The sequence below is a fragment of the Oncorhynchus kisutch genome, unplaced genomic scaffold (assembly GCF_002021735.2).
Source record: "Oncorhynchus kisutch isolate 150728-3 unplaced genomic scaffold, Okis_V2 Okis06b-Okis10b_hom, whole genome shotgun sequence".
NCBI lineage: Eukaryota > Metazoa > Chordata > Actinopteri > Salmoniformes > Salmonidae > Oncorhynchus > Oncorhynchus kisutch.
The window spans coordinates 15,079,566-15,106,259 of record NW_022261983.1 but is presented as its reverse complement, the minus strand read 5'-3'; the positions used below and the strand labels follow the sequence as shown (position 1 = coordinate 15,106,259).

Genomic DNA, 26,694 nt, shown 5'->3' with positions numbered 1-26,694 from the left:
TGTGTTATCTCTGCCTCCACAACTGTCATCCCAAATAAATGAAGCACCCAAAATGTGCCAGATTAGGATAATGTAGCCTACTAAAGCTGCATAAGGACATAGCTATTCTTCTGAAATGTGACTTTCTTTGACATTTCAGGTGGAATTAAGATCTCGTCTGAATGAACAAGCTGTGTGCACAAGGGTGTAAGATATTATGGACAGTGGATGTGGGTTACTTATAATATCTACTTGTCTAAAGCTTTTTCAGCCCGCTCTTTTCCTGCAGTGTCATTCAGAGAAGATAACACCTCTACAGTTGTTCTTCATTCAACAGAATGACCTCAAACAGCAAACAACACGTCTGAACATTGAAGGTCAGAAATGTCATTTCGACGGTGATGTTTTCAAATTTTGTAATACTATATTCAAATGGATATTATGGCTGCCTTATTGAGTCGAAATGAGATTCCATGTTTGATTACAATCGTTTTGGTATTAATGAAAAATGTGTCCTTTTCAACTGGCAGAAATGGATGGGATATTTTTTTTAAGAATATTCAGTGGTAGTGGAATTCAGTGGCCATAATAAAGTGTAGTATTTTATGATTATATTTGATATTATTAGGCTAAATATCAAGCTTTTTGTTGTGGCTGGAAATTACTATCAAACAGAGGGTTTAGTTCAGATTATTCACAGAACTGCTACATCATCTCATCCAGCAATACACCGGAACTCTTGTTACTGCAATGATATTCCAACCGGAGCGTAAATGATGACGGTCTATCAACAACAAAGATGGCTACCAACAGACGCTAACTTCAATTTGACAATTGAAGGGTAAATCATGTAACGGTACGATCCCAAATCTGTTTGAAACGGTATTGACATCATATTGACAAAAGCAGATTTTCTTCGAATAGAAATAAACAACCCTGCAGGTATGGAATATTTTATATTATTTACCGAAATGTTGTTAGCCAGCTGAATACGGATTTATTCGTTACTAAGTTAGCTAACGTAAGCTAATGTCTGTCTCTTTGCACTGTGCGCCCAGTGTGGATAACTGCCTGCAGAATATATTATCACTGACATTGAAGATATGCATCACATCAGAGAGGAATACAGAAACTATTGTTGATTGCTGTTGATTTTATTTTGACATCGGATAACGATACGGGTGTCGCACAGCCTCCGAAGCTGGCTGGAGTGTGCACTAACTTCGATTAGGGCCTATTTGTGCTCATTTAATCAAAATAAGCGTCTCACTTTGTCTCAAACGTATACTGCAAAAAGTCGATTAATGCCCCAAATAGTTTTACATGTTATATTAACATGTAACGTAGCTTAGGCAGCAATAGTGCTGTTATAGATGTGACGGGAAACTAAAGCACGACAGCCAAATCAATAGTTAAGCCCACAGGCATGGTTGTCATGGACACGAATGCAAGGCTCAATATTCTGAAGGACACACAGAGGGCAGCAGTGGACAAAGGCAACGGGACTCCACTGATGCGGCCCGACAATGATTCGTTTGAGTTGACTAACAAACAGCTGGTCCTGATTGAAATGTCTGCTAACAGTTGGAGTGAGTCACTCTGACAACCCTCCTGATTCTTGGTCATGTTTATTAAACTAGATCGGCTCACACCACACGAGGACATTCACATTGTGACAAGATGAAACACTGGTATACACAGTATAACTAAACTATATACAGACCTTAACTATGTTACTACTTTGGGGGGGAACTAGTGTGAGTATACTAATTATTGGTAACTAGTGTAGCTGGGTAATGGGTATACTAATTATTGGTAACTAGTATAGCTGGGTAATGGGTATACTAATTATTGGTAACTAGTATAGCTGGGTAATGGGTATACTAATTATTGGTAACTAGTGTAGCTGGGTAATGGGTATACTAATTCTTGGTAACTAGTATAGCTGGGTAATGGGTACTAATTATTGGTAACTAGTATAGCTGGGTAATGGGTATACTAATTATTGGTAACTAGTGTAGCTGGGTAATGGGTACTAATTATTGGTAACTAGTGTAGCTGGGTAATGGGTATACTAATTCTTGGTAACTAGTATAGCTGGGTAATGGGTACTAATTATTGGTAACTAGTATAGCTGGGTAATGGGTATACTAATTATTGGTAACTAGTGTAGCTGGGTAATGGGTATACTAATTATTGGTAACTAGTATAGCTGGGTAATGGGTATACTAATTATTGGGAACTAGTGTAGCTGGGTAATGGGTATACTAATTATTGGTAACTAGTATAGCTGGGTAATGGGTATACTAATTATTGGTAACTAGTATAGCTGGGTAATGGGTATACTAATTATTGGTAACTAGTGTAGCTGGGTAATGGGTACTAATTATTGGTAACTAGTGTAGCTGGGTAATGGGTATACTAATTCTTGGTAACTAGTATAGCTGGGTAATGGGTACTAATTATTGGTAATTAGTATAGCTGGGTAATGGGTATACTAATTATTGGTAACTAGTGTAGCTGGGTAATGGGTATACTAATTATTGGTAACTAGTATAGCTGGGTAATGGGTACTAATTATTGGTAATTAGTATAGTGGGGTAATCAGTATACTAATTATTGGGAACTAGTGTAGCTGGGTAATGGGTACTAATTATTGGTAACTAGTATAGCTGGGTAATGGGTATACTAATTATTGGTAACTAGTGTAGCTGGGTAATGGGTAAACTAATTATTGGTAATTAGTATAGCTGGGTAATGGGTATACTAATTATTGGTAACTAGTGTAGCTGGGTAATGGGTATACTAATTATTGGTAACTAGTATAGCTGGGTAATGGGTACTAATTATTGGTAATTAGTATAGTGGGGTAATCAGTATACTAATTATTGGGAACTAGTGTAGCTGGGTAATGGGTACTAATTATTGGTAACTAGTATAGCTGGGTAATGGGTATACTAATTATTGGTAACTAGTGTAGCTGGGTAATGGGTAAACTAATTATTGGGAACTAGTGTAGCTGGGTAATGGGTATACTAATTCTTGGTAACTAGTATAGCTGGGTAATGGGTACTAATTATTGGTAATTAGTATCAAATCAAATCAAATCAAATTTATTTATATAGCCCTTCGTACATCAGCTGATATCTCAAAGTGCTGTACAGAAACCCAGCCTAAAACCCCAAACAGCAAGCAATGCAGGTGGAGAAGCACAGTGGCTAGGAAAAACTCCCTAGAAAGGCCAATACCTAGGAAGAAACCTAGAGAGGAACCAGGCTATGTGGGGTGGCCAGTCCTCTTCTGGCTGTGCCGGGTGGAGATTATAACAGAACATGGTCAAGATGTTCAATGTTCATAAATGACCAGCATGGTCGAATAATAATAAGGCAGAACAGTTGAAACTAGAGCAGCAGCACAGTCAGGTGGAAGTTGAAACTGGAGCAGCAGCATGGCCAGGTAGACTGGGGACAGCAAGGAGTCATCATGTCAGGTAGTCCTGGGGCATGGTCCTAGGGCTCAGGTCAGTTGAAACTGGAACAGCAGCATGGCCAGGTGGACTGGGGACAGCAAGGAGTCATCATGTCAGGTAGTCCTGGGGCATGGTCCTAGGGCTCAGGTCCTCCGAGAGAGAGAAAGAAAGAGAGAAGGAGAGAATTAGAGAACGCACACTTAGATTCACACAGGACACCGAATAGGACAGGAGAAGTACTCCAGATATAACAAACTGACCCCAGCCCCCCGACACATAAACTACTGCAGCATAAATACTGGAGGCTGAGACAGGATAGCTGGGTAATGGGTATACTAATTATTGGGAACTAGTGTAGCTGGGTAATGGGTATACTAATTATTGGGAACTAGTATAGCTGGGTAATGGGTACTAATTATTGGTAATTAGTATAGTGGGGTAATCAGTATACTAATTATTGGGAACTAGTGTAGCTGGGTAATGGGTATACTAATTCTTGGTAACTAGTATAGCTGGGTAATGGGTACTAATTATTGGTAATTAGTATAGTGGGGTAATCAGTATACTAATTCTTGGTAACTAGTGTAGCTGGGTAATGGGTATACTAATTCTTGGTAACTAGTATAGCTGGGTAATGGGTACTAATTATTGGTAATTAGTATAGTGGGGTAATCAGTATACTAATTCTTGGTAACTAGTGTAGCTGGGTAATGGGTATACTAATTCTTGGTAACTAGTATAGCTGGGTAATGGGTACTAATTATTGGTAATTAGTATAGTGGGGTAATCAGTATACTAATTATTGGGAACTAGTGTAGCTGGGTAATGGGTACTAATTCTTGGTAACTAGTATAGCTGGGTAATGGGTACTAATTATTGGTAATTAGTATAGTGGGGTAATCAGTATACTAATTATTGGGAACTAGTGTAGCTGGGTAATGGGTACTAATTATTGGGAACTAGTGTAGCTGGGTAATGGGTACTAATTATTGGTAATTAGTATAGTGGGGTAATCAGTATACTAATTATTGGGAACTAGTGTAGCTGGGTAATGGGTACTAATTATTGGGAACTAGTGTAGCTGGGTAATGGGTACTAATTATTGGGAACTAGTGTAGCTGGGTAATGGGTACTAATTATTGGGAACTAGTGTAGCTGGGTAATGGGTACTAATTATTGGGAACTAGTGTAGCTGGGTAATGGGTACTAATTATTGGGAACTAGTGTAGCTGGGTAATGGGTACTAATTATTGGGAACTAGTGTAGCTGGGTAATGGGTACTAATTATTGGGAACTAGTGTAGCTGGGTAATGGGTACTAATTATTGGGAACTAGTGTAGCTGGGTAATGGGTACTAATTATTGGGAACTAGTATAGCTGGGTAATGGGTATACAAATTATTTCATACTTCACAAAATGTTTCTCCATTCTGCAGGTATCTGAAGACACTAGGCTAACCTGTGATCACCTACCCCAGGAGGTTAGACTGAAGGAGCGTGCCTGACCTCTGAACCCTGACCTCCAGTCCCATCATGGTGCTGAAGATTTTCTTCCCTCAGTGCTGTAACAAGGCAGACAGTGGGCTGCTTGTGGGGCGATGGATCCCAGGACAGAACTCGGCCGTGGTGCTAGCTGTTATCCACTACCCCTTCATCCCTGGACAGGTCAAGCAGTACATCCACCAGGTAGAGTGTGTGTGTGTATCAGTCAGTGTACATGTGTCAGTCAGTGTGTATCCAGGCAGCAGGTAGCCTAATGGTTAGAGGGGCGGGCCAGTAACCGAAAGGTTGCTAGATCGAATCCCCGAGCTGACAAGGTAAAAATCTGTCGTTCTGCCCCTGAATAAGGCAGTTAACCCACTGTTCCCCGGTAGGCCGTCATTGTAAATAAGAATGTGTTCTTAACTGACCTGCTTAGTTAAATATTAATATATATATATATATTTTTTAAATCTGTCAGTCACCCAATACCCCTTCATCCCTTGTCAGGTCAAACAGTACATACATCAGGTAGAGAGTGTGTGGTGTAACCTTCCTGTCCCTGGTCCAGATGGTACATACAGCAGGTAGAGTGTGTGGTGTAACCTTCCTGTCCCTGGTCCAGATGGTACATACAGCAGGTAGAGTGTGTGTGATTTAACCTTCCTGTCCCTGGTCCAGATGGTACATACAGCAGGTAGAGTGTGTGTGATTTAACCTTCCTGTCCCTGGTCCAGATGGTACATACAGCAGGTAGAGTGTGTGTGATTTAACCTTCCTGTCCCTGGTCCAGATGGTACATACAGCAGGTAGAGTGTGTGTGATGTAACCTTCCTGTCCCTGGTCCAGATGGTACATACATCAGGCAGAGAGTGTGTGATTTAACCTTCCTGTCCCTGGTCCAGATGGTACATACATCAGGTAGAGAGTGTGTGATTTAACCTTCCTGTCCCTGGTCCAGATGGTACATACAGCAGGTAGAGTGTGTGTGATTTAACCTTCCTGTCCCTGGTCCAGATGGTACATACATCAGGCAGAGAGTGTGTGATTTAACCTTCCTGTCCCTGGTCCAGATGGTACATACAGCAGGTAGAGTGTGTGTGATTTAACCTTCCTGTCCCTGGTCCAGATGGTACATACAGCAGGTAGAGTGTGTGTGATTTAACCTTCCTGTCCCTGGTCCAGATGGTACATACAGCAGGTAGAGTGTGTGTGTGATTTAACCTTCCTGTCCCTGGTCCAGATGGTACATACAGCAGGTAGAGTGTGTGTGATTTAACCTTCCTGTCCCTGGTCCAGATGGTACATACATCAGGCAGAGAGTGTGTGATTTAACCTTCCTGTCCCTGGTCCAGATGGTACATACAGCAGGTAGAGTGTGTGTGATTTAACCTTCCTGTCCCTGGTCCAGATGGTACATACAGCAGGTAGAGTGTGTGTGATTTAACCTTCCTGTCCCTGGTCCAGATGGTACATACAGCAGGTAGTGTGTGTGATTTAACCTTCCTGTCCCTGGTCCAGATGGTACATACAGCAGGTAGAGTGTGTGTGATTTAACCTTCCTGTCCCTGGTCCAGATGGTACATACAGCAGGTAGAGTGTGTGTGATTTAACCTTCCTGTCCCTGGTCCAGATGGTACATACAGCAGGTAGAGTGTGTGTGATTTAATCTTCCTGTCCCTGGTCCAGATGGTACATACAGCAGGTAGAGTGTGTGTGATTTAACCTTCCTGTCCCTGGTCCAGATGGTACATACAGCAGGTAGAGTGTGTGTGATTTAACCTTCCTGTCCCTGGTCCAGATGCGTGGCCAGAGTGGGGTGGATCTGACGGTGCTGGGCTCGTGGAGCATGCCCAAGGAGGGCCAGGAGGGCATGGAGAGTTTCCTCAGGGACCTCAGCACCATCTTCCCCCAGGGACAGTGGCTCCAGCTCAGTAGAGAGATGGGCAAGATAGGCTTCAGGTGTCACGTCCTCACAAGGGACCAGAGTAAGTCTCTGTTTGCATCCCAAGTGGCCCCTATCGTTCCCTATATAAGACACCTACTTTTAACCAGGGCCCATGGGGTACATTTTACCCTCTGACCTATGGGCCCTGGTCAAAAGTAGTGCACTATGTAGGGAATAGGGTGTCATAGAGCTCTGGTCTAAAGTAGTGCACTATGTAGGGAATAGGGTGTCATAGAGCTCTGGTCTAAAGTAGTGCACTATGTAGGGAATAGGGTGTCATAGAGCTCTGGTCTAAAGTAGTGCACTATGTAGGGAATAGGGTGTCATAGAGCTCTGGTCTAAAGTAGTGCACTATGTAGGGAATAGGGTGTCATAGAGCTCTGGTCTAAAGTAGTGCACTATGTAGGGAATAGGGTGTCATAGAGCTCTGGTCTAAAGTAGTGCACTATGTAGGGAATAGGGTGTCATAGAGCTCTGGTCTAAAGTAGTGCACTATGTAGGGAATAGGGTGTCATAGAGCTCTGGTCTAAAGTAGTGCACTATGTAGGGAATAGGGTGTCATAGAGCTCTGGTCTAAAGTAGTGCACTATGTAGGGAATAGGGTGTCATAGAGCTCTGGTCTAAAGTAGTGCACTATGTAGGGAATAGGGTGTCATAGAGCTCTGGTCTAAAGTAGTGCACTATGTAGGGAATAGGGTGTCATAGAGCTCTGGTCTAAAGTAGTGCACTATGTAGGGAATAGGGTGTCATAGAGCTCTGGTCTAAAGTAGTGCACTATGTAGGGAATAGGGTGTCATAGAGCTCTGGTCTAAAGTAGTGCACTATGTAGGGAATAGGGTGTCATAGAGCTCTGGTCTAAAGTAGTGCACTATGTAGGGAATAGTGTGTCATAGAGCTCTGGTCTAAAGTAGTGCACTATGTAGGGAATAGTGTGTCATAGAGCTCTGGTCTAAAGTAGTGCACTATGTAGGGAATAGGGTGTCATAGAGCTCTGGTCTAAAGTAGTGCACTATGTAGGGAATAGGGTGTCATAGAGCTCTGGTCTAAAGTAGTGCACTATGTAGGGAATAGGGTGTCATAGAGCTCTGGTCTAAAGTAGTGCACTATGTAGGGAATAGGGTGTCATAGAGCTCTGGTCTAAAGTAGTGCACTATGTAGGGAATAGGGTGTCATAGAGCTCTGGTCTAAAGTAGTGCACTATGTAGGGAATAGGGTGTCATAGAGCTCTGGTCTAAAGTAGTGCACTATGTAGGGAATAGGGTGTCATAGAGCTCTGGTCTAAAGTAGTGCACTATGTAGGGAATAGTGTGTCATAGAGCTCTGGTCTAAAGTAGTGCACTATGTAGGGAATAGTGTGTCATAGAGCTCTGGTCTAAAGTAGTGCACTATGTAGGGAATAGGGTGTCATAGAGCTCTGGTCTAAAGTAGTGCACTATGTAGGGAATAGGGTGTCATAGAGCTCTGGTCTAAAGTAGTGCACTATGTAGGGAATAGTGTGTCATAGAGCTCTGGTCTAAAGTAGTGCACTATGTAGGGAATAGGGTGTCATAGAGCTCTGGTCTAAAGTAGTGCACTATGTAGGGAATAGGGTGTCATAGAGCTCTGGTCTAAAGTAGTGCACTATGTAGGGAATAGGGTGTCATAGAGCTCTGGTCTAAAGTAGTGCACTATGTAGGGAATAGTGTGTCATAGAGCTCTGGTCTAAAGTAGTGCACTATGTAGGGAATAGGGTGTCATAGAGCTCTGGTCTAAAGTAGTGCACTATGTAGGGAATAGGGTGTCATAGAGCTCTGGTCTAAAGTAGTGCACTATGTAGGGAATAGGGTGTCATAGAGCTCTGGTCTAAAGTAGTGCACTATGTAGGGAATAGTGTGTCATAGAGCTCTGGTCTAAAGTAGTGCACTATGTAGGGAATAGGGTGTCATAGAGCTCTGGTCTAAAGTAGTGCACTATGTAGGGAATAGGGTGTCATAGAGCTCTGGTCTAAAGTAGTGCACTATGTAGGGAATAGGGTGTCATAGAGCTCTGGTCTAAAGTAGTGCACTATGTAGGGAATAGGGTGTCATAGAGCTCTGGTCTAAAGTAGTGCACTATGTAGGGAATAGGGTGTCATAGAGCTCTGGTCTAAAGTAGTGCACTATGTAGGGAATAGTGTGTCATTAGGGACAGCATTAAAAGGTGTTTTGTTTAGATTCTCTCTTTGGAGATCAACTGTTGATATAGAATTATTGACGAATGGCTTTCTTATGAAATGAATGTTCTGTCTATAGACGTGCATCACTGTTTTCTCACACTGAAATTAATGTTCTGTCTGTAGACGTGCATCACTGTTTTCTCACACTGAAATGAATGTTCTGTCTGTAGACGTGCATCACTGTTTTCTCACACTGAAATTAATGTTCTGTCTGTAGACGTGCATCACTGTTTTCTCACACTGAAATTAATGTTCTGTCTGTAGACGTGCATCACTGTTTTCTCACACTGAAATTAATGTTCTGTCTGTAGACGTGCATCACTGTTTTCTCACACTGAAATGAATGTTCTGTCTGTAGACGTGCATCACTGTTTTCTCACACTGAAATTAATGTTCTGTCTGTAGACGTGCATCACTGTTTTCTCACACTGAAATGAATGTTCTGTCTGTAGACGTGCATCACTGTTTTCTCACACTGAAATTAATGTTCTGTCTGTAGACGTGCATCACTGTTTTCTCACACTGAAATTAATGTTCTGTCTGTAGACGTGCATCACTGTTTTCTCACACTGAAATGAATGTTCTGTCTGTAGACGTGCATCACTGTTTTCTCACACTGAAATTAATGTTCTGTCTATAGACGTGCATCACTGTTTTCTCACACTGAAATGAATGTTCTGTCTGTAGACGTGCATCACTGTTTTCTCACACTGAAATTAATGTTCTGTCTATAGACGTGCATCACTGTTTTCTCACACTGAAATTAATGTTCTGTCTATAGACGTGCATCACTGTTTTCTCACACTGAAATTAATGTTCTGTCTGTAGACGTGCATCACTGTTTTCTCACACTGAAATTAATGTTCTGTCTATAGACGTGCATCACTGTTTTCTCACACTGAAATGAATGTTCTGTCTGTAGACGTGCATCACTGTTTTCTCACACTGAAATGAATGTTCTGTCTGTAGACGTGCATCACTGTTTTCTCACACTGAAATGAATGTTCTGTCTGTAGACGTGCATCACTGTTTTCTCACACTGAAATTAATGTTCTGTCTGTAGACGTGCATCACTGTTTTCTCACACTGAAATGAATGTTCTGTCTGTAGACGTGCATCACTGTTTTCTCACACTGAAATGAATGTTCTGTCTGTAGACGTGCATCACTGTTTTCTCACACTGAAATGAATGTTCTGTCTGTAGACGTGCATCACTGTTTTCTCACACTGAAATTAATGTTCTGTCTGTAGACGTGCATCACTGTTTTCTCACACTGAAATTAATGTTCTGTCTATAGACGTGCATCACTGTTTTCTCACACTGAAATTAATGTTCTGTCTGTAGACGTGCATCACTGTTTTCTCACACTGAAATTAATGTTCTGTCTATAGACGTGCATCACTGTTTTCTCACACTGAAATTAATGTTCTGTCTATAGACGTGCATCACTGTTTTCTCACACTGAAATTAATGTTCTGTCTATAGACGTGCATCACTGTTTTCTCACACTGAAATGAATGTTCTGTCTGTAGACGTGCATCACTGTTTTCTCACACTGAAATTAATGTTCTGTCTATAGACGTGCATCACTGTTTTCTCACACTGAAATTAATGTTCTGTCTATAGACGTGCATCACTGTTTTCTCACACTGAAATTAATGTTCTGTCTGTAGACGTGCATCACTGTTTTCTCACACTGAAATTAATGTTCTGTCTATAGACGTGCATCACTGTTTTCTCACACTGAAATGAATGTTCTGTCTGTAGACGTGCATCACTGTTTTCTCACACTGAAATGAATGTTCTGTCTGTAGACGTGCATCACTGTTTTCTCACACTGAAATTAATGTTCTGTCTGTAGACGTGCATCACTGTTTTCTCACACTGAAATTAATGTTCTGTCTGTAGACGTGCATCACTGTTTTCTCACACTGAAATTAATGTTCTGTCTGTAGACGTGCATCACTGTTTTCTCACACTGAAATTAATGTTCTGTCTATAGACGTGCATCACTGTTTTCTCACACTGAAATTAATGTTCTGTCTGTAGACGTGCATCACTGTTTTCTCATAGCAAAAGTAAGTTAACAAGAGTTTGTAAATTAGAGCTTAATTCACTCTGCTCTTTTTAATTCATAAACACAGATGTCTGTATATTTAATCAAAAGGCGGATATTTCTGCTGTTATCATCATGCAGTGCATCTCTAATAAAATGTTCCTCTGCCCCTGCCGTAGATGGGAAGCTGGTACAACAGGAAAAGGAGCTGAAAGAGGATGGTGGTGGAGAGAAAGGAGGAACAAAGAGAGGAGGAGGAGAGAAGGAAGTAGAGGGAGAGGAAGGAGGAGGAGAGAAGGACAAGGTGATCTTTATCCACTATGAACAGAGGAAGGTCATGCTGTCTCAGCTGCACCCCATAGACAACGGGGTTCCAGACCCTCAAACTGAGTCACAACTACCACAGGTGACAACATATGTGTTGTCTGTAATTGTTGTTGTTGTTATAATACATATGTGTTGTCTGTAATTGTTGTTGTTGTTGTTATAATACATATGTGTTGTCTGTAATTGTTGTTGTTGTTATAATACATATGTGTTGTCTGTAATTGTTATGTTGTTATACATATGTGTTGTCTGTAATTGTTGTTGCTGCTGGTGTTGTCTGTAATTGTTGTTGCTGCTGGTGTTGTCTGTAATTGTTGTTGCTGCTGGTGTTGTCTGTAATTGTTGTTGCTGCTGGTGTTGTCTGTAATTGTTGCTGTTGCTGGTGTTGTCTGTAATTGTTGCTGTTGCTGGTGTTGTCTGTAATTGTTGTTGCTGCTGGTGTTGTCTGTAATTGTTGCTGCAGGTGTTGTCTGTAATTGTTGCTGTTGCTGGTGTTGTCTGTAATTGTTGCTGTTGCTGGTGTTGTCTGTAATTGTTGTTGTTGCTGCAGGTGTTGTCTGTAATTGTTGTTGTTGCTGCAGGTGTTGTCTGTAATTGTTGTTGCTGCTGCTGGTGTTGTCTGTAATTGTTGTTGCTGCTGCTGGTGTTGTCTGTAATTGTTGTTGCTGCTGCAGGTGTTGTCTGTAATTGTTGTTGCTGCTGCAGGTGTTGTCTGTAATTGTTGTTGTTGCTGCAGGTGTTGTCTGTAATTGTTGTTGTTGCTGCTGCAGGTGTTGTCTGTAATTGTTGTTGCTGCTGCAGGTGTTGTCTGTAATTGTTGTTGTTGCTGCTGCAGGTGTTGTCTGTAATTGTTGTTGCTGCTGCAGGTGTTGTCTGTAATTGTTGTTGTTGCTGCAGGTGTTGTCTGTAATTGTTGTTGTTGCTGCTGCAGGTGTTTGGGACAGTGTGTCAGAGTGAGCCGCTGTTCTTCCTGGATAAGTATGATGACGGTCCAGTGAAGATGACCCACTGGCAATCAGAGGGACGCGAGGGCTCCATTATAGTAGAACTGATGAAACAGGCCTCGACACCGGTCTGTCTGCTAACCACCTGGATGCTAACACTGTGGACCAGCCTCTGTAGTAGCAGGTAAGGGGTGTGTGTCAGTACCTGTCTGTCTGCTAACCACCTGGATACTAACACTGTGGACCAGCCTCTGTAGTAGCAGGTAAGGGGTGTGTGTCAGTACCTGTCTGTCTGCTAACCACCTGGATACTAACACTGTGGACCAGCCTCTGTAGTAGCAGCTAAGGGGTGTGTCAGTACCTGTCTGTCTGCTAACCACCTGGATACTAACACTGTGGACCAGCCTCTGTAGTAGCAGCTAAGGGGGGGGGTGTCAGTACCTGTGTCTGTCTGCTAACCACCTGGATACTAACACTGTGGACCAGCCTGTGTAGTAGCAGGTAAGGGGTGTGTCAGTACCTGTCTGTCTGCTAACCACCTGGATGCTAACACTGTGGACCAGCCTCTGTAGTAGCAGCTAAGGGGGGGGTGTCAGTACCTGTGTCTGTCTGCTAACCACCTGGATACTAACACTGTGGACCAGCCTCTGTAGTAGCAGCTAAGGGGGGGGGGGTGTCAGTACCTGTCTGTCTGCTAACCACCTGGATACTAACACTGTGGACCAGCCTCTGTAGTAGCAGGTAAGGGGGGGGGGTGTCAGTACCTGTCTGTCTGCTAACCACCTGGATACTAACACTGTGGACCAGCCTCTGTAGTAGCAGGTAAGGGGTGTGTCAGTACCTGTCTGTCTGCTAACCACCTGGATGCTAACACTGTGGACCAGCCTCTGTAGTAGCAGGTAAGGGGGGGGGGGGGGGTGTCTGTACCTGTCTGTCTGCTAACCACCTGGATGCTAACACTGTGGACCAGCCTCTGTAGTAGCAGCTAAGGGGGGTGTCAGTACCTGTCTGTCTGCTAACCACCTGGATACTAACACTGTGGACCAGCCTGTGTAGTAACAGGTAAGGGGGGTGTCAGGACCTGTCTGTCTGCTAACCACCTGGATACTAACACTGTGGACCAGCATCTGTAGTAGCAGGTCTGTCTGTCTGTCTCCCAGGATATTGAATGTTTTCATCTGTCTGTCTGTCTCCCCAGGATATTGAATGTGTCTGTCTGTCTCCCCAGGATATTGAATGTGTCTGTCTGTCTCCCCAGGATATTGAATGTGTCTGCCTGTCTGTCTGTCTCCCCAGGATATTGAATGTGTCTGTCTGTCTGTCTGTCTGTCTGTCTGTCTGTCTGTCTGTCTATCTGTCTGTCTCCCCAGGATATTGAATGTGTCTGTCTGTCTGTCTGTCTGTCTGTCTGTCTGTCTGTCTCCCCAGGATATTGAATGTGTCTGTCTGTCTGTCTGTCTCCCCGGGATATTGAATGTGTCTGTCTGTCTGTCTGTCTCCCCAGGATATTGAATGTGTCTGTCTGTCTGTCTATCTGTCTGTCTCCCCAGGATATTGAATGTGTCTGTCTGTCTATCTGTCTGTCTCCCCAGGATATTGAATCTGTCTGTCTGTCTGTCTGTCTGTCTGTCTGTCTGTCTGTCTGTCTGTCTGTCTGTCTGTCTGTCTGTCTGTCTGTCTGTCTGTCTCCCCAGGATATTGAATGTGTCTGTCTGTCTGTCTGTCTCCCCAGGATATTGAATGTGTCTGTCTGTCTGTCTGTCTGTCTGTCTGTCTGTCTGTCTGTCTGTCTGTCTGTCTGTCTGTCTGTCTGTCTGTCTGTCTGTCTCCCCAGGATATTGAATGTGTCTGTCTGTCTGTCTGTCTGTCTCCCCAGGATATTGAATGTGTCTGTCTGTCTGTCTGTCTGTCTGTCTGTCTGTCTGTCTGTCTGTCTCCCCAGGATATTGAATGTGTCTGTCTGTCTGTCTGTCTCCCCGGGATATTGAATGTGTCTGTCTGTCTGTCTGTCTGTCTCCCCAGGATATTGAATGTGTCTGTCTGTCTGTCTATCTGTCTGTCTCCCCAGGATATTGAATGTGTCTGTCTGTCTATCTGTCTGTCTCCCCAGGATATTGAATGTGTCTGTCTGTCTGTCTGTCTGTCTGTCTGTCTGTCTGTCTGTCTGTCTCCCCAGGATATTGAATGTGTCTGTCTGTCTGTCTGTCTCCCCAGGATATTGAATGTGTCTGTCTGTCTGTCTGTCTGTCTGTCTGTCTGTCTGTCTGTCTGTCTGTCTGTCTGTCTGTCTCCCCAGGATATTGAATGTGTCTGTCTGTCTGTCTGTCTGTCTCCCCAGGATATTGAATGTGTCTGTCTGTCTGTCTGTCTGTCTGTCTGTCTGTCTGTCTGTCTGTCTGTCTGTCTGTCTGTCTGTCTGTCTGTCTCCCCAGGATATTGAATGTGTCTGTCTGTCTGTCTGTCTCCCCGGGATATTGAATGTGTCTGTCTGTCTGTCTGTCTGTCTCCCCAGGATATTGAATGTGTCTGTCTGTCTGTCTATCTGTCTGTCTCCCCAGGATATTGAATGTGTCTGTCTGTCTATCTGTCTGTCTCCCCAGGATATTGAATGTGTCTGTCTGTCTGTCTGTCTGTCTGTCTGTCTGTCTGTCTGTCTGTCTGTCTGTCTGTCTGTCTGTCTGTCTGTCTGTCTGTCTGTCTGTCTGTCTGTCTCCCCAGGATATTGAATGTGTCTGTCTGTCTCCCCAGGATATTGAATGTGTCTGTCTGTCTGTCTGTCTGTCTGTCTGTCTGTCTGTCTGTCTGTCTGTCTGTGTCTGTCTGTCTTTCTGTCTGTCTGTCTCCCCAGGATATTGAATGTGTCTGTCTGTCTGTCTGTCTCCCCGGGATATTGAATGTGTCTGTCTGTCTGTCTGTCTGTCTCCCCAGGATATTGAATGTGTCTGTCTGTCTGTCTGTCTGTCTGTCTCCCCAGGATATTGAATGTGTCTGTCTGTCTGTCTGTCTGTCTGTCTGTCTGTCTGTCTGTCTGTCTGTCTGTCTGTCTGTCTGTCTGTCTGTCTGTCTGTCTGTCTGTCTGTCTGTCTGTCTGTCTGTCTCCCCAGGATATTGAATGTGTCTGTCTGTCTGTCTGTCTGTCTCCCCAGGATATTGAATGTGTCTGTCTGTCTGTCTGTCTGTCTGTCTGTCTGTCTGTCTGTCTGTCTGTCTGTCTGTCTGTCTGTCTGTCTGTCTGTCTGTCTGTCTGTCTGTCTGTCTCCCTCCCCAGGATATTGAATGTGTCTGTCTGTCTGTCTGTCTCCCCAGGATATTGAATATGCGCCCGATGAGGTTCATCTCCAGTAAGTTGTCTACTTGTCTCCAGCTGAGCTACAGAACAGAACACCTTCAGACAGTCTGCTCTCCTACCAGAGCCACCGCACACAACCACTTCATGAGGTAGAGACCACACACACACACACACAGCCATGTGGCAGACTGGCTACAAGATGGTATCTAACTCACCCCATTGCGTCTCAAATCGCACACTATTCCCTGTATAGTGCAGTGCATTTGACCAGAGCCCTATTGCCCTCGGGTCAAAAGTAGTGACTCTCTCTCTCTTTCTCTCCACACAGGAAAGCCAATATCTTTGTGTCGTTCTTTGTGGATGTGTCTCTGGGCCTGCTGTTGGTGTCGTGGATGTATAGAGAAAACCGTATAGGCAAACTGGCCAACACACTGGTACCTGCTGCTGATGTAAGACATCATGGACCACATTTCCCCAGTGCAAAAGCAATGTACAACAATTACCTTTAAACCTCATTTATAATCTGTCAGAGATTTTCTTTAAAAAAAAATGTCTTCAACAACGTTCAGTATCGAGAGGTGATTATTTCTGTATCGCTCAGTTGACTAAAGGTGACTTATAAATTAGGTTTAAAGGTCATTTATTTATTTATTTCTGTATCACTCAGTTGACTCTAGTTACATAACCACCTCCGTAAAACTCACATTGGTGAAGATGAGCTTCAAATGAAATCACGTTGCCACATTATAAAGAGGTTCAGGGTCGTTTTTGCCCTACGAAATATCCCCCTAGAATATCCCCCTCAATATCCCCCTAGAATATCCCCCTCAATATCCAACCCAATATCCCCCTAGAATATCCCCCTCAATATCCAACCCAATATCCCCCTAGAATATCCCCCTCAATATCCAACCCAATATCCCCCTCAATATCCCCCTAGAATATCCCCCTCAATATCCAACCCAATATCCCCCTAGAATATCCCCCTCAATATCCCCCTAGAATATCCCCCTCAATATCCCCCTCAATATCCCCCTAGAATATCCCCCTCAATATCCAACCCAATATCACCCTAGAATAACCCCCTCAATATCCAACCCAATATCCCCCTCAATATCCAACCCAATATCCCCCTAGAATATCCCCCTCAATATCCAACCCAATATCCCCCTAGAATAACGCCCTCAATATCCAACCCAATATCCCCCGAGAATTACCCCCTAAATATCCCCCTCGATATCCCCCTCAATATCCAACCCAATATCCCCCTAGAATAACCCCCTCAATATCTCCCTTGATATCCCCCTAAATATCTCCTAAATAATCTTTATCGCTGAGTATGTGTGCTGATCTAGGATCATTTTTGCCTTTTAGATCACAAGGAATAAGATAACATGGACCGAGGGGAGCTGATACGGCCCCACGTCCCTCCTGTCCATTAGAATCATATTCATTATGATCTAGGATCAGGTCCTCCTGTCCATTTATAATCATGTTCATTATGATCTAGGATCAGGTCCTCCTGTCCATTAGAATCATATTCATTATGATCTAGGATCAGGTCCCTCCTGTCCATTTATAATCATGTTCATTATGATCTAGGATCAGGTCCTCCTGTCCATTATAATCATATTCATTATGATCTAGGATCAGGTCCTCCTGTCCATTATAATCATATTCATTATGATCTAGGATCAGGTCCTCCTCTCCATGTAATCTGATTCATTGTTGTGTGTTTTGTTGTTAGCATGTAGCTAAGCTATGTATTGTTGTGTGTTTTGTTGTTAGCATGTAGCTAAGCTATGTATTGTTGTGTGTTTGGTTGTTAGCATGTAGCTAAGCTATGTATTGTTGTGTGTTTGGTTGTTAGCATGTAGCTAAGCTATGTATTGTGTTTTGTTATTAGCATGTAGCTAAGCTATGTATTGTGTTTTGTTGTTAGCATGTAGCTAAGCTATGTATTGTGTTTTGTTGTTAGCATGTAGCTAAGCTATGTATTGTGTTTTGTTGTTAGCATGTAGCTAAGCTATATATTGTGTTTTGTTGTTAGCATGTAGCTAAGCTATGTATTGTGTTTTGTTGTTAGCATGTAGCTAAGCTATATATTGTGTTTTGTTGTTAGCATGTAGCTAAAGAGCTGGAGGAGCTGTTGCAGTGGCTGATGGGAGCTCCAGCTGGTCTGAAGATGAACCGGGCTCTAGACCAGGTGTTAGGACGATTCTTCCTCTACCATATACACCTGTGGATCAGTGAGTCTCTCACACACACACACACCCCCATGCCCCTCCTCCACACACACACACCCACCCATGGCCCTCCTCCACAGACACACCCACCCATGGCCCTCCTCCACAGACACACACACCCATGGCCCTCCTCCACACACACAAACACCCATGCCCCTCCTCCACAGACACACACACCCATGGCCCTCCTGCACAGACACACACACACCCATGCCCCTCCTCTACAGACACACACCCATGGCCCTCCTGCACAGACACACACACACCCATGCCCCTCCTGCACAGACACACACACCCATGGCCCTCCTTCATATACACAAACACCCATGGCCCTCCTGCACAGACACACACCCATGGCCCTCCTCTACAGACACACACCCATGGCCCTCCTCCACAGACACACATACCCATGGCCCTCCTCCACAGACACAAGCACCCATGGCCCTCCTCCACAGACACAAACACCCATGGCCCTCCTCCACAGACACAAACACCCATGGCCCTCCTCCACAGACACACACACCCATGGCCCTCCTCCACAGACACAAACACCCATGCCCCCCCTCCACAGACACAAACACCCATGGCCCTCCTGCACAAACACCCATGGCCCTCCTCCACAGACACAAACACCCATGGCCCTCCTCCACAGACACAAACACCCATGGCCCTCCTCCACAGACACACACACCCATGGCCCTCCTCCACAGACACACACACCCATGGCCCTCCTGCACAGACACAAACACCCATGGCCCTCCTCCACAGACACACACACCCATGGCCCTCCTGCACAGACACAAACACCCATGGCCCTCCTGCACAGACACAAACACCCATGGCCCTCCTCCACAGACACAAACACCCATGGCCCTCCTCCACAGACACACACACCCATGGCCCTCCTGCACAGACACAAACACCCATGGCCCTCCTCCACAGACACACACACCCATGGCCCTCCTCCACAGACACACACACCCATGGCCCTCCTGCACAGACACAAACACCCATGGCCCTCCTCCACAGACACACACACCCATGGCCCTCCTCCACAGACACACACACCCATGGCCCTCCTCCACAGACACAAACACCCATGGCCCTCCTCCACAGACACACACACCCATGGCCCTCCTCCACAGACACAAACACCCATGGCCCTCCTCCACAGACACACACACCCATGGCCCTCCTCCACAGACACAAACACCCATGGCCCTCCTCCACAGACACAAACACCCATGGCCCTCCTCCACAGACACACACACCCATGGCCCTCCTCCACAGACACACACACCCATGGCCCTCCTCCACAGACACAAACACCCATGGCCCTCCTCCACAGACACAAACACCCATGGCCCTCCTCCACAGACACAAACACCCATGGCCCTCCTCCACAGACACAAACACCCATGGCCCTCCTCCACATACACACACACACACACACCCATGGCCCTCCTGCACAGACACACACACCCATGGTCCTCCTCCACAGACACACACACCCATGGCCCTCCTCCACAGACACAAACACCCATGGTCCTCCTCCACAGACACAAACACCCATGGTCCCCCTCCACAGACACAAACACCCATGGCCCTCCTCCACAGACACAAACACCCATGGCCCTCCTCCACAGACACAAACACCCATGGCCCTCCTCCACAGACACACACACCCATGGCCCTCCTCCACAGACACAAACACCCATGGCCCTCCTCCACAGACACAAACACCCATGGCCCTCCTCCACAGACACACACACCCATGGCCCTCCTCCACAGACACAAACACCCATGGCCCTCCTCCACAGACACACACCCATGGCCCTCCTCCTCCTCTCTCTGCAGGCTACATTCACCTGATGTCTCCGTTCATTGAGATGATTCTGTGGTACGTGGGTCTGTCTGCCTGCCTGGGCTTGACCTTTGCCCTCTCCCTGCTCTCTGACATCACCGCCCTGCTCACCTTCCACATCTACTGTTTCTACGTCTATGGAGCCAGGTGAGAAGAGACCAGCCACGATGCCTCCCAAAAGTGCACCACGTTTGACCTTAGAACAAGCGGATATTTTAGGTGAACGAAACCGAATTGCATCGTGAGAGAGCTGTTCATTTACTCCCTATTGTGCATACTGGTAGGCTACTACGGATTTTTTGTGATTCTCTTCAGATAAATTATGAACACATTTGATGAAGATGTTGAGTCCCTCACTGCAGGAACAATAGGTAGTAGAGCCTTATTCTGGTCCAGAATATGATTAAAAAAACAAACAGATTGAAGGTTATAAAAGGTGATGTCATGATACTTAAGGATATTGGTCTACTGATGTGATTTAAAGTGTTGGCAATGGAGTAAATCAACTGCTGCTTTCTGTGAAGCAAAGCCCATGTTTAACACCTGCTTCAATCATCAGTCATACCTGTTGGTCTATTCATGGGCTCCTGACTTTGTATCAAGTTGGGGTGCCCCATCTGGCAGGGGGGTCCGGGGGTCCTCCCCCTGAAAATTTTTAAATTTTTAAAACAATTATGGGATATTGTGTGTAGATTGAGGGGGGGGGGGGGTGTTTTTAAGGCTGTAATGTAACAACATGTGGAAAAAGTCAAGGGGTCTGAATACATTGTGAAGGCTCTGTACCTCTCAGCCCTGTGAACATCATGGTGACGTGTTACCCTCTTTCCCCTTTACTAATTGATGTGTGAGGAGCTCTCAGCATGTCATTTACAGACTTATTAAATGTGTATGAAGGCTAAAAATATCTCCCTTCTCTCACCCTCCATCCTCCCTCTCTATCCCCTCCCCCTCTCCGCCCTGCTCTTCTGCCTCCTTTCCCTTTCGTCTCCCCATCCCTCATTCCCCTCCTCCCTCTCCTACCTCCTCTCTCTCTCTCTCCCCTCCTCTCTCTCTCCCCTCCTCTCTCTACTCCCCTCTCTCTCCCCCTACTCCCCTCTCTCTCCCCTCTCCTACCTTCTCTCTCTCTCTCTCTCCCCTCCTCCCTCTCTCTCTCCCCTCCTCTCTCTCTCTCTCTCTCCCCTCCTCCCTCTCTCTCTCCCCTCCTCTCTCTCTCTCTCTCTCTCTCCTACTGCCTCTCTCTCCCCTCCTCTCTCTACTCCTCTCTCTCTCTCTCCCCTCCTCTCTCTCTCGCTCTCTCTCTCTCTCCTCCCCTCCTCTCTCTCTCTCCCCTCCTCTCTCTCTCTCCCCTCCTCCTCTCTCTACTCCTCTCTCTCTCCAGGCTGTACTGTATGACAGTATATGGTCTGTCCTCTCTGTGGAGGCTGTTCAGAGGGAAGAAATGGAACGTTCTCAGACAGAGAGTAGACTCCTGCTCTTATGACCTGGACCAGGTAGTCACACACACCTATTACTCTCTCACACACACACACACCTATTACTCTCACACACACACACCTATCACACACACCTATTACTCTCACACACACATACACACACACACACCTATTACACACACACACACACACACACACACCTATCACACACACATTTGTTACAGTGAACTAATGTGTGTATATTTGTTACAGTGAACTAAAGTGTGTGTGTATTTGTTACAGTGAACTAATGTGTGTTGTTTTCTAGTTGTTCATCGGGACGTTACTCTTCACCATCCTGCTGTTCCTCCTGCCAACCACAGCTCTATACTACCTAGTGTTTACCCTGGTGAGAACACACACACAGGCACTTTCATCCCCTCTCCATCCATGGGCGCTGTCCCTGGGCCTGGTGAGAACACAGGCACTTTCATCCCCTACAATTGTTCTCCATCCATGGGCGCTGTCCTGCGGCTGACCCTGGGCCTCGCCACGTGTGTCTGGGGGTGTTGGGAAAGGAACAAAAACACATTCTCCTTCTAACCAATGAAAAATAAAGTGTCTATTCTTTGACCCCTTACTGTCTCTGTCTGTCTGTCTGTTTCTCTCTGTCTAGCTCCGCCTTGTGGTAGTAATGTTCCAGGGAGTTCTCCACCTCAGTGTTGACTTCATCAACTCCTTCCCTCTGTTCGCCATGGGCCTCCGACTCTTCAGATCCTACAGACTGGCAGGTGGGAGGGACAACATGCCTAACTGTGTAGAAGCAGGAAATGTACTTTAACACTTTGTGGAAGTGACTTTGCCGATATGAAACGACTTTGCCGATATGAAACGACTTTGTCGATATGAAACGACTTTGTCGATATGAAACGACTTTGTCGATATGAAACGACTTTGTCGATATGAAACGACTTTGTCGATATGAAACGACTTTGTCGATATGAAACGACTTTGTCGATATGAAACAGACAATCATAATGTCAGTCAAAAATATCAAATTTCCAGTTTATGTTACAAAACCAACTTTATAAAATGTTTTAAAAAATGTTCTGTACTGTGGTTTCTATATTCCTTTTATTTAACCAGGTTAGTCTCTATTTTAAGAGAGACCTGGTTGAATGAGGGAGGAGACGGTGCTGGGCTGTGATGTTCTGTGTTTGACTGAGATGTGTGTGTTCTCTACAGAGGGGGTGAAGTTCAGAGTGCTCTGTGAGGAACCAGGAACACCTCTACACCTCATGATGGATGTAAGACATCTCTCACTCTCTTCTCTCTCTCTCTCTCTCTTTCCTTCTCTCTTCTCTCGCTTTCCTTCTCTCTCTTCTCTCTCTGTTTCTCTCTCTTTCCTTCTCTCTCTTCTCTCTCTTCTCTCTCTTTCCTTCTCTCTCTTCTCTCTCTGTTTCTCTCTCTCTCTTCTCTCTTTCCTTCTCTCTCTTCTCTCTCTCTTCTCTCTCTTTCCTTCTCTCTCTCTTCTCTCTCTTTCCTTCTCTCTCTCTTCTCTCTCTCTTCTCTCTCTTTCCTTCTCTCTCTCTTCTCTCTCTCTTCTCTCTCTTTCCTTCTCTCTCTTCTCTCTCTCCTCTCTCTTTCCTTCTCTCTCTTCTCTCTCTGTTTCTCTCTTCTCTCTCTCTTCTCTCTCTTTCCTTCTCTCTCTTCTCTCTCTGTTTCTCTCTCTTTCCTTCTCTCTCTTCTCTCTCTTTCCTTCTCTCTCTTCTCTCTCTTCTCTCTCTTTCCTTCTCTCTCTTCTCTCTCTTTCCTTCTCTCTCTTCTCTCTCTTCTCTCTCTTTCCTTCTCTCTCTTCTCTCTCTGTTTCTCTCTATCATAACATACATTGTCTTTTCGTTCTGTCTTTTTAATCATTTAAAACTTGATCCACACAAAATGATGCATTTGATTAAGAATCATTGAGGAACCAAAAGGTATACGACTGATTTCAATTGTGATCCTCTTTGATGACAGCGTTTGTCAGGGAAAATAAACGGAAGCTCAAAATGGCAGTCGGTTTAGGTTATGTATTCCTGTAAAACCACATAGACATACCCTACACATGTGTCATTCACAGTTTTTCTCCTAGATAAACCTAGACATGTTTATGTCTCCCCCACCTCTCAGATTAACCCTCTCAAGGTGAGCAGTGTGGTTCAGACCTACAGGACCCCCACCTACAGCTGCTACCCTAAAGACTCCTGGCTGGCCCTCTGCAAGAAGCTGTTCCTGGGAGAACTCATCTACCCCTGGAGACACAAGACTACCAAGATAGACTAGGACCAGGGAAGAGAGAGATGGGGGGGCTATTTCTGGGAGAACTCATCTACCCCTGGAAACACAAGACTACCAAGATAGACTACGACCAGGGGAGAGAGAGATAGGGGGGGGGGGGGCTGTTCCTGGGAGAACTCATCTACCCCTGGAGACACAATACTATGAAGATAGGCTAGGAACAGGGGAAAGAGACAAAGGCGAGAGATGGGGAGAGAGACGATGGGGAGAGAGAGATGAGGGAGGCTGTTTCTGGGAGAACTCATCTACCCCTGGAGACACCACCAAGATCAACTGAGACCAGTGGAGAGACCGAGAATAGAGAAGGGGGAGGAATAGGGGGGAGAGACCGAGAATAGAGAAGGGGAGGGATAGGGGGGAGAGACCGAGAATAGAGAAGGGGGGGGGATAGGGGGGAGAGACAGAATAGAGAAGGGGGAGGTATAGGGGGGAGAGACAGAATAGAGAAGGGGGAGGTATAGGGGGGAGAGACAGAATAGAGAAGGGGGAGGGATAGGGGGGAGAGACAGAATAGAGAAGGGGGAGGAATAGGGGGGGGGGACAGAATAGAGAAGGGGGAGGAATAGGGGGGAGAGACAGAATAGAGAAGGGGGAGGGATAGGGGGGAGAGACAGAATAGAGAAGGGGGAGGAATAGGGGGGAGAGGGGGAGGGATAGGGGGGAGAGACAGAATAGAGAAGGGGGAAGGATAGGGGGGAGAGACCAGAACACCAAGGTTGATGAGTGGAGGGGGAGGGGTGGTGGGAGAGGATGTTAGTGTGAGAATGTTGGTGCTGCTGATGAGAGTTTGTAAAGGAGGTGTGTGTGTGTCTCCTTTTAAATCAGGTATTTAGGGCTGCTGGCACCCTATTCCCTTCATAGTGCACTACTGTTGACCAGAGCTCTATGGGGCCCTGGTCAAAAGTAGTGCACTATGTAGGGAATAGGGTGCCATTTGATGCTGTCTAAAGCATCTACTGCACTAATTACTCCTAGTCTTATTTAACTCCAGATGTGTTTTATATTATAAGAGTAAAATAAAACACTCACATTTTCAGGATGAATTGATTGTTTATACATTCCGACTAATGTGTAGCGAGATTATGTCAATGCATTTATTTTCATTGAAAACATTCCGTATTTATTCTTAGTTTAGTATTCTAGGTCATTTTTTTACTCTGGTAATGTGCCATTTCCCCCCTAAAAACCTGCTAACCCCAAACCTACAGTACAGTATCTAACTGCCAGAGAAGTACTAGAAGTATAGAAGTACTGTATTCAGTACAGTATCTAACTGCCAGAGAAGTACTGGAGTATAGAAGTACTGTATTCAGTACAGTATCTAACTGTCGGAGAAGTACTAGAGTATAGAGGTACTGTATTCAGTACAGTATCTAACTGCCAGAGAAGTACTGGAGTATAGAAGTACTGTATTCAGTACAGTATCTAACTGCCAGAGAAGTACTAGAGTATAGAAGTACTGTATTCAGTACAGTATCTAACTGTCAGAGAAGTACTAGAGTATAGAGGTACTGTATTCAGTACAGTATCTAACTGTCGGAGAAGTACTAGAGTATAGAGGTACTGTATTCAGTACAGTATCTAACTGTCAGAGAAGTACTAGAGTATAGAGGTACTGTATTCAGTACAGTATCTAACTGTCAGAGAAGTACTAGAGTATAGAGGTACTGTATTCAGTACAGTATCTAACTGTCGGAGAAGTACTAGAGTATAGAGGTACTGTATTCAGTACAGTATCTAACTGCCAGAGAAGTACTAGAGTATAGAGGTACTGTATTCAGTACAGTATCTAACTGCCAGAGAAGTACTAGAAGTATAGAGGTACTGTATTTATTTAACCTTTTTATTTAGCATTACGTTTGAAAGATTCCCCTAACTTTCCCCAAATTCCCAGGTTTTCCTTCAGAAATCCTGGTTAGAATATTCCCTGAATCTGGAAGGAAGAAGCAGGAAATCAGGGAATCCTCCATCTGGGAATTCTGAAATACAAAAGGAATTTCTCAACTTTATTGAGAGCCTTTATTTTTTAACAATAACAACCTGGTATTATCCTGGTTTATCTTCTTAGAACCTATTTTTTTAATTCTCCTTTAATTTCATAGACTGATTTTTTGTTGTGCCATAATGGAAGAAATAAGAAAACAATTGATTCTAAATCAGGACCGTAGTTCGTCATATTGTCATGTTTGATTGCATTTGATTTGTGTTGAGTGTTGACTAGTACTGAAGTTGTTGAATGTACAATGTACCTAAATGTCCGGGTATGTGTCTCAAATGGAACGCTATAGACTAAGTAGTGCACTACTTTTTGACTAGGCCTATGTGGGACGTATCCCCAATGTTCCTTTCATAATAATAATAAAGGCCCAGTTTATTTGAATGTGGTTTGAAAAGGAGTAGCCTCATTGTTTTCCAGTTGAGAGAGAGACACATAGAGAGACACATAGAGAGACACATAGAGAGAGACACATAGAGAGAGACACATAGAGAGACACATAGAGAGAGACACATAGAGAGAGACACATAGAGAGAGACACACAGAGAGAGACACATAGAGAGAGACACATAGAGAGACACATAGAGAGAGACACATAGAGAGAGACACATAGAGAGAGACACATAGAGAGAGACACATAGAGAGACACATAGAGAGAGACACATAGAGAGAGAGAGACATAGAGAGAGACACACATAGAGAGAGACACATAGAGAGAGACACATAGAGAGAGAGACACATAGAGAGAGACACATAGAGAGACACACATAGAGAGAGACACATAGAGAGACACATAGAGAGAGACACATAGAGAGAGACACATAGAGAGAGACACATAGAGAGAGACACATAGAGAGAGAGACACATAGAGAGAGAGACACACAGAGAGAGACACACATAGAGAGAGACACATAGAGAGAGACACATAGAGAGAGAGAGAGACACATAGAGAGAGACACATAGAGAGAGAGACACATAGAGAGAGAGAGACACATAGAGAGAGACATAGAGAGAGAGAGAGAGACACATAGAGAGAGAGAGAGAGACACATAGAGAGAGAGAGAGAGACACATAGAGAGAGAGAGACACACATAGAGAGAGAGAGAGAGAGACATAGAGAGAGAGACACAGAGAGAGACACATAGAGAGACACA

The 26,694-nt window shown here is 44.8% G+C and overlaps 1 protein-coding gene and 1 long non-coding RNA gene across 4 annotated transcripts; both read left to right on the top strand.

Annotated features, from left to right (window-relative positions):
• Window positions 1-72: 72 nt before the first annotated feature.
• LOC109878926 (phosphatidylinositol N-acetylglucosaminyltransferase subunit Q) lies at window positions 73-23,999 on the top strand. Of its 3 annotated transcripts, none has more exons than XM_031813967.1 (14): window positions 73-356; window positions 4,884-5,133; window positions 6,728-6,914; window positions 11,305-11,531; window positions 12,384-12,580; window positions 15,703-15,834; window positions 16,014-16,134; window positions 17,808-17,934; window positions 19,789-19,942; window positions 21,174-21,285; window positions 21,536-21,616; window positions 21,884-21,998; window positions 22,453-22,514; window positions 23,377-23,999. In XM_031813967.1, the coding sequence occupies exons 2-14, from the start codon at window positions 4,981-4,983 to the stop codon at window positions 23,527-23,529; spliced, it is 1,821 nt and encodes a 606-aa protein (XP_031669827.1). In that variant the 5' UTR covers window positions 73-356; window positions 4,884-4,980; the 3' UTR covers window positions 23,530-23,999. The 3 variants fall into 3 exon arrangements, with proteins under 3 accessions (XP_031669827.1, XP_031669828.1, XP_031669826.1); XM_031813968.1 differs by lacking the exon at window positions 73-356 and adding an exon at window positions 729-835; XM_031813966.1 differs by lacking the exon at window positions 73-356 and adding an exon at window positions 752-921.
• Window positions 24,000-24,204: 205 nt separating this feature from the next.
• LOC116359921 (uncharacterized) lies at window positions 24,205-25,929 on the top strand. Its single transcript, XR_004206818.1, has 2 exons — window positions 24,205-25,312; window positions 25,366-25,929. It is a non-coding gene; the product is annotated as an uncharacterized LOC116359921 (long non-coding RNA).
• Window positions 25,930-26,694: the final 765 nt, after the last annotated feature.

Coding starts and splice junctions, on each gene's coding strand:
- LOC109878926 (XM_031813967.1), top strand. CDS start 4,981: ATGGTGCTGAAGATTTTCTTCCCTCAGTGCTGTAACAAGGCAGACAGT. Junction 6,915..11,304: donor CGTCCTCACAAGGGACCAGA/GTAAGTCTCTGT, acceptor CCCCTGCCGTAG/ATGGGAAGCTGGTACAACAG. Junction 21,286..21,535: donor GCTCTTATGACCTGGACCAG/GTAGTCACACAC, acceptor GTTGTTTTCTAG/TTGTTCATCGGGACGTTACT.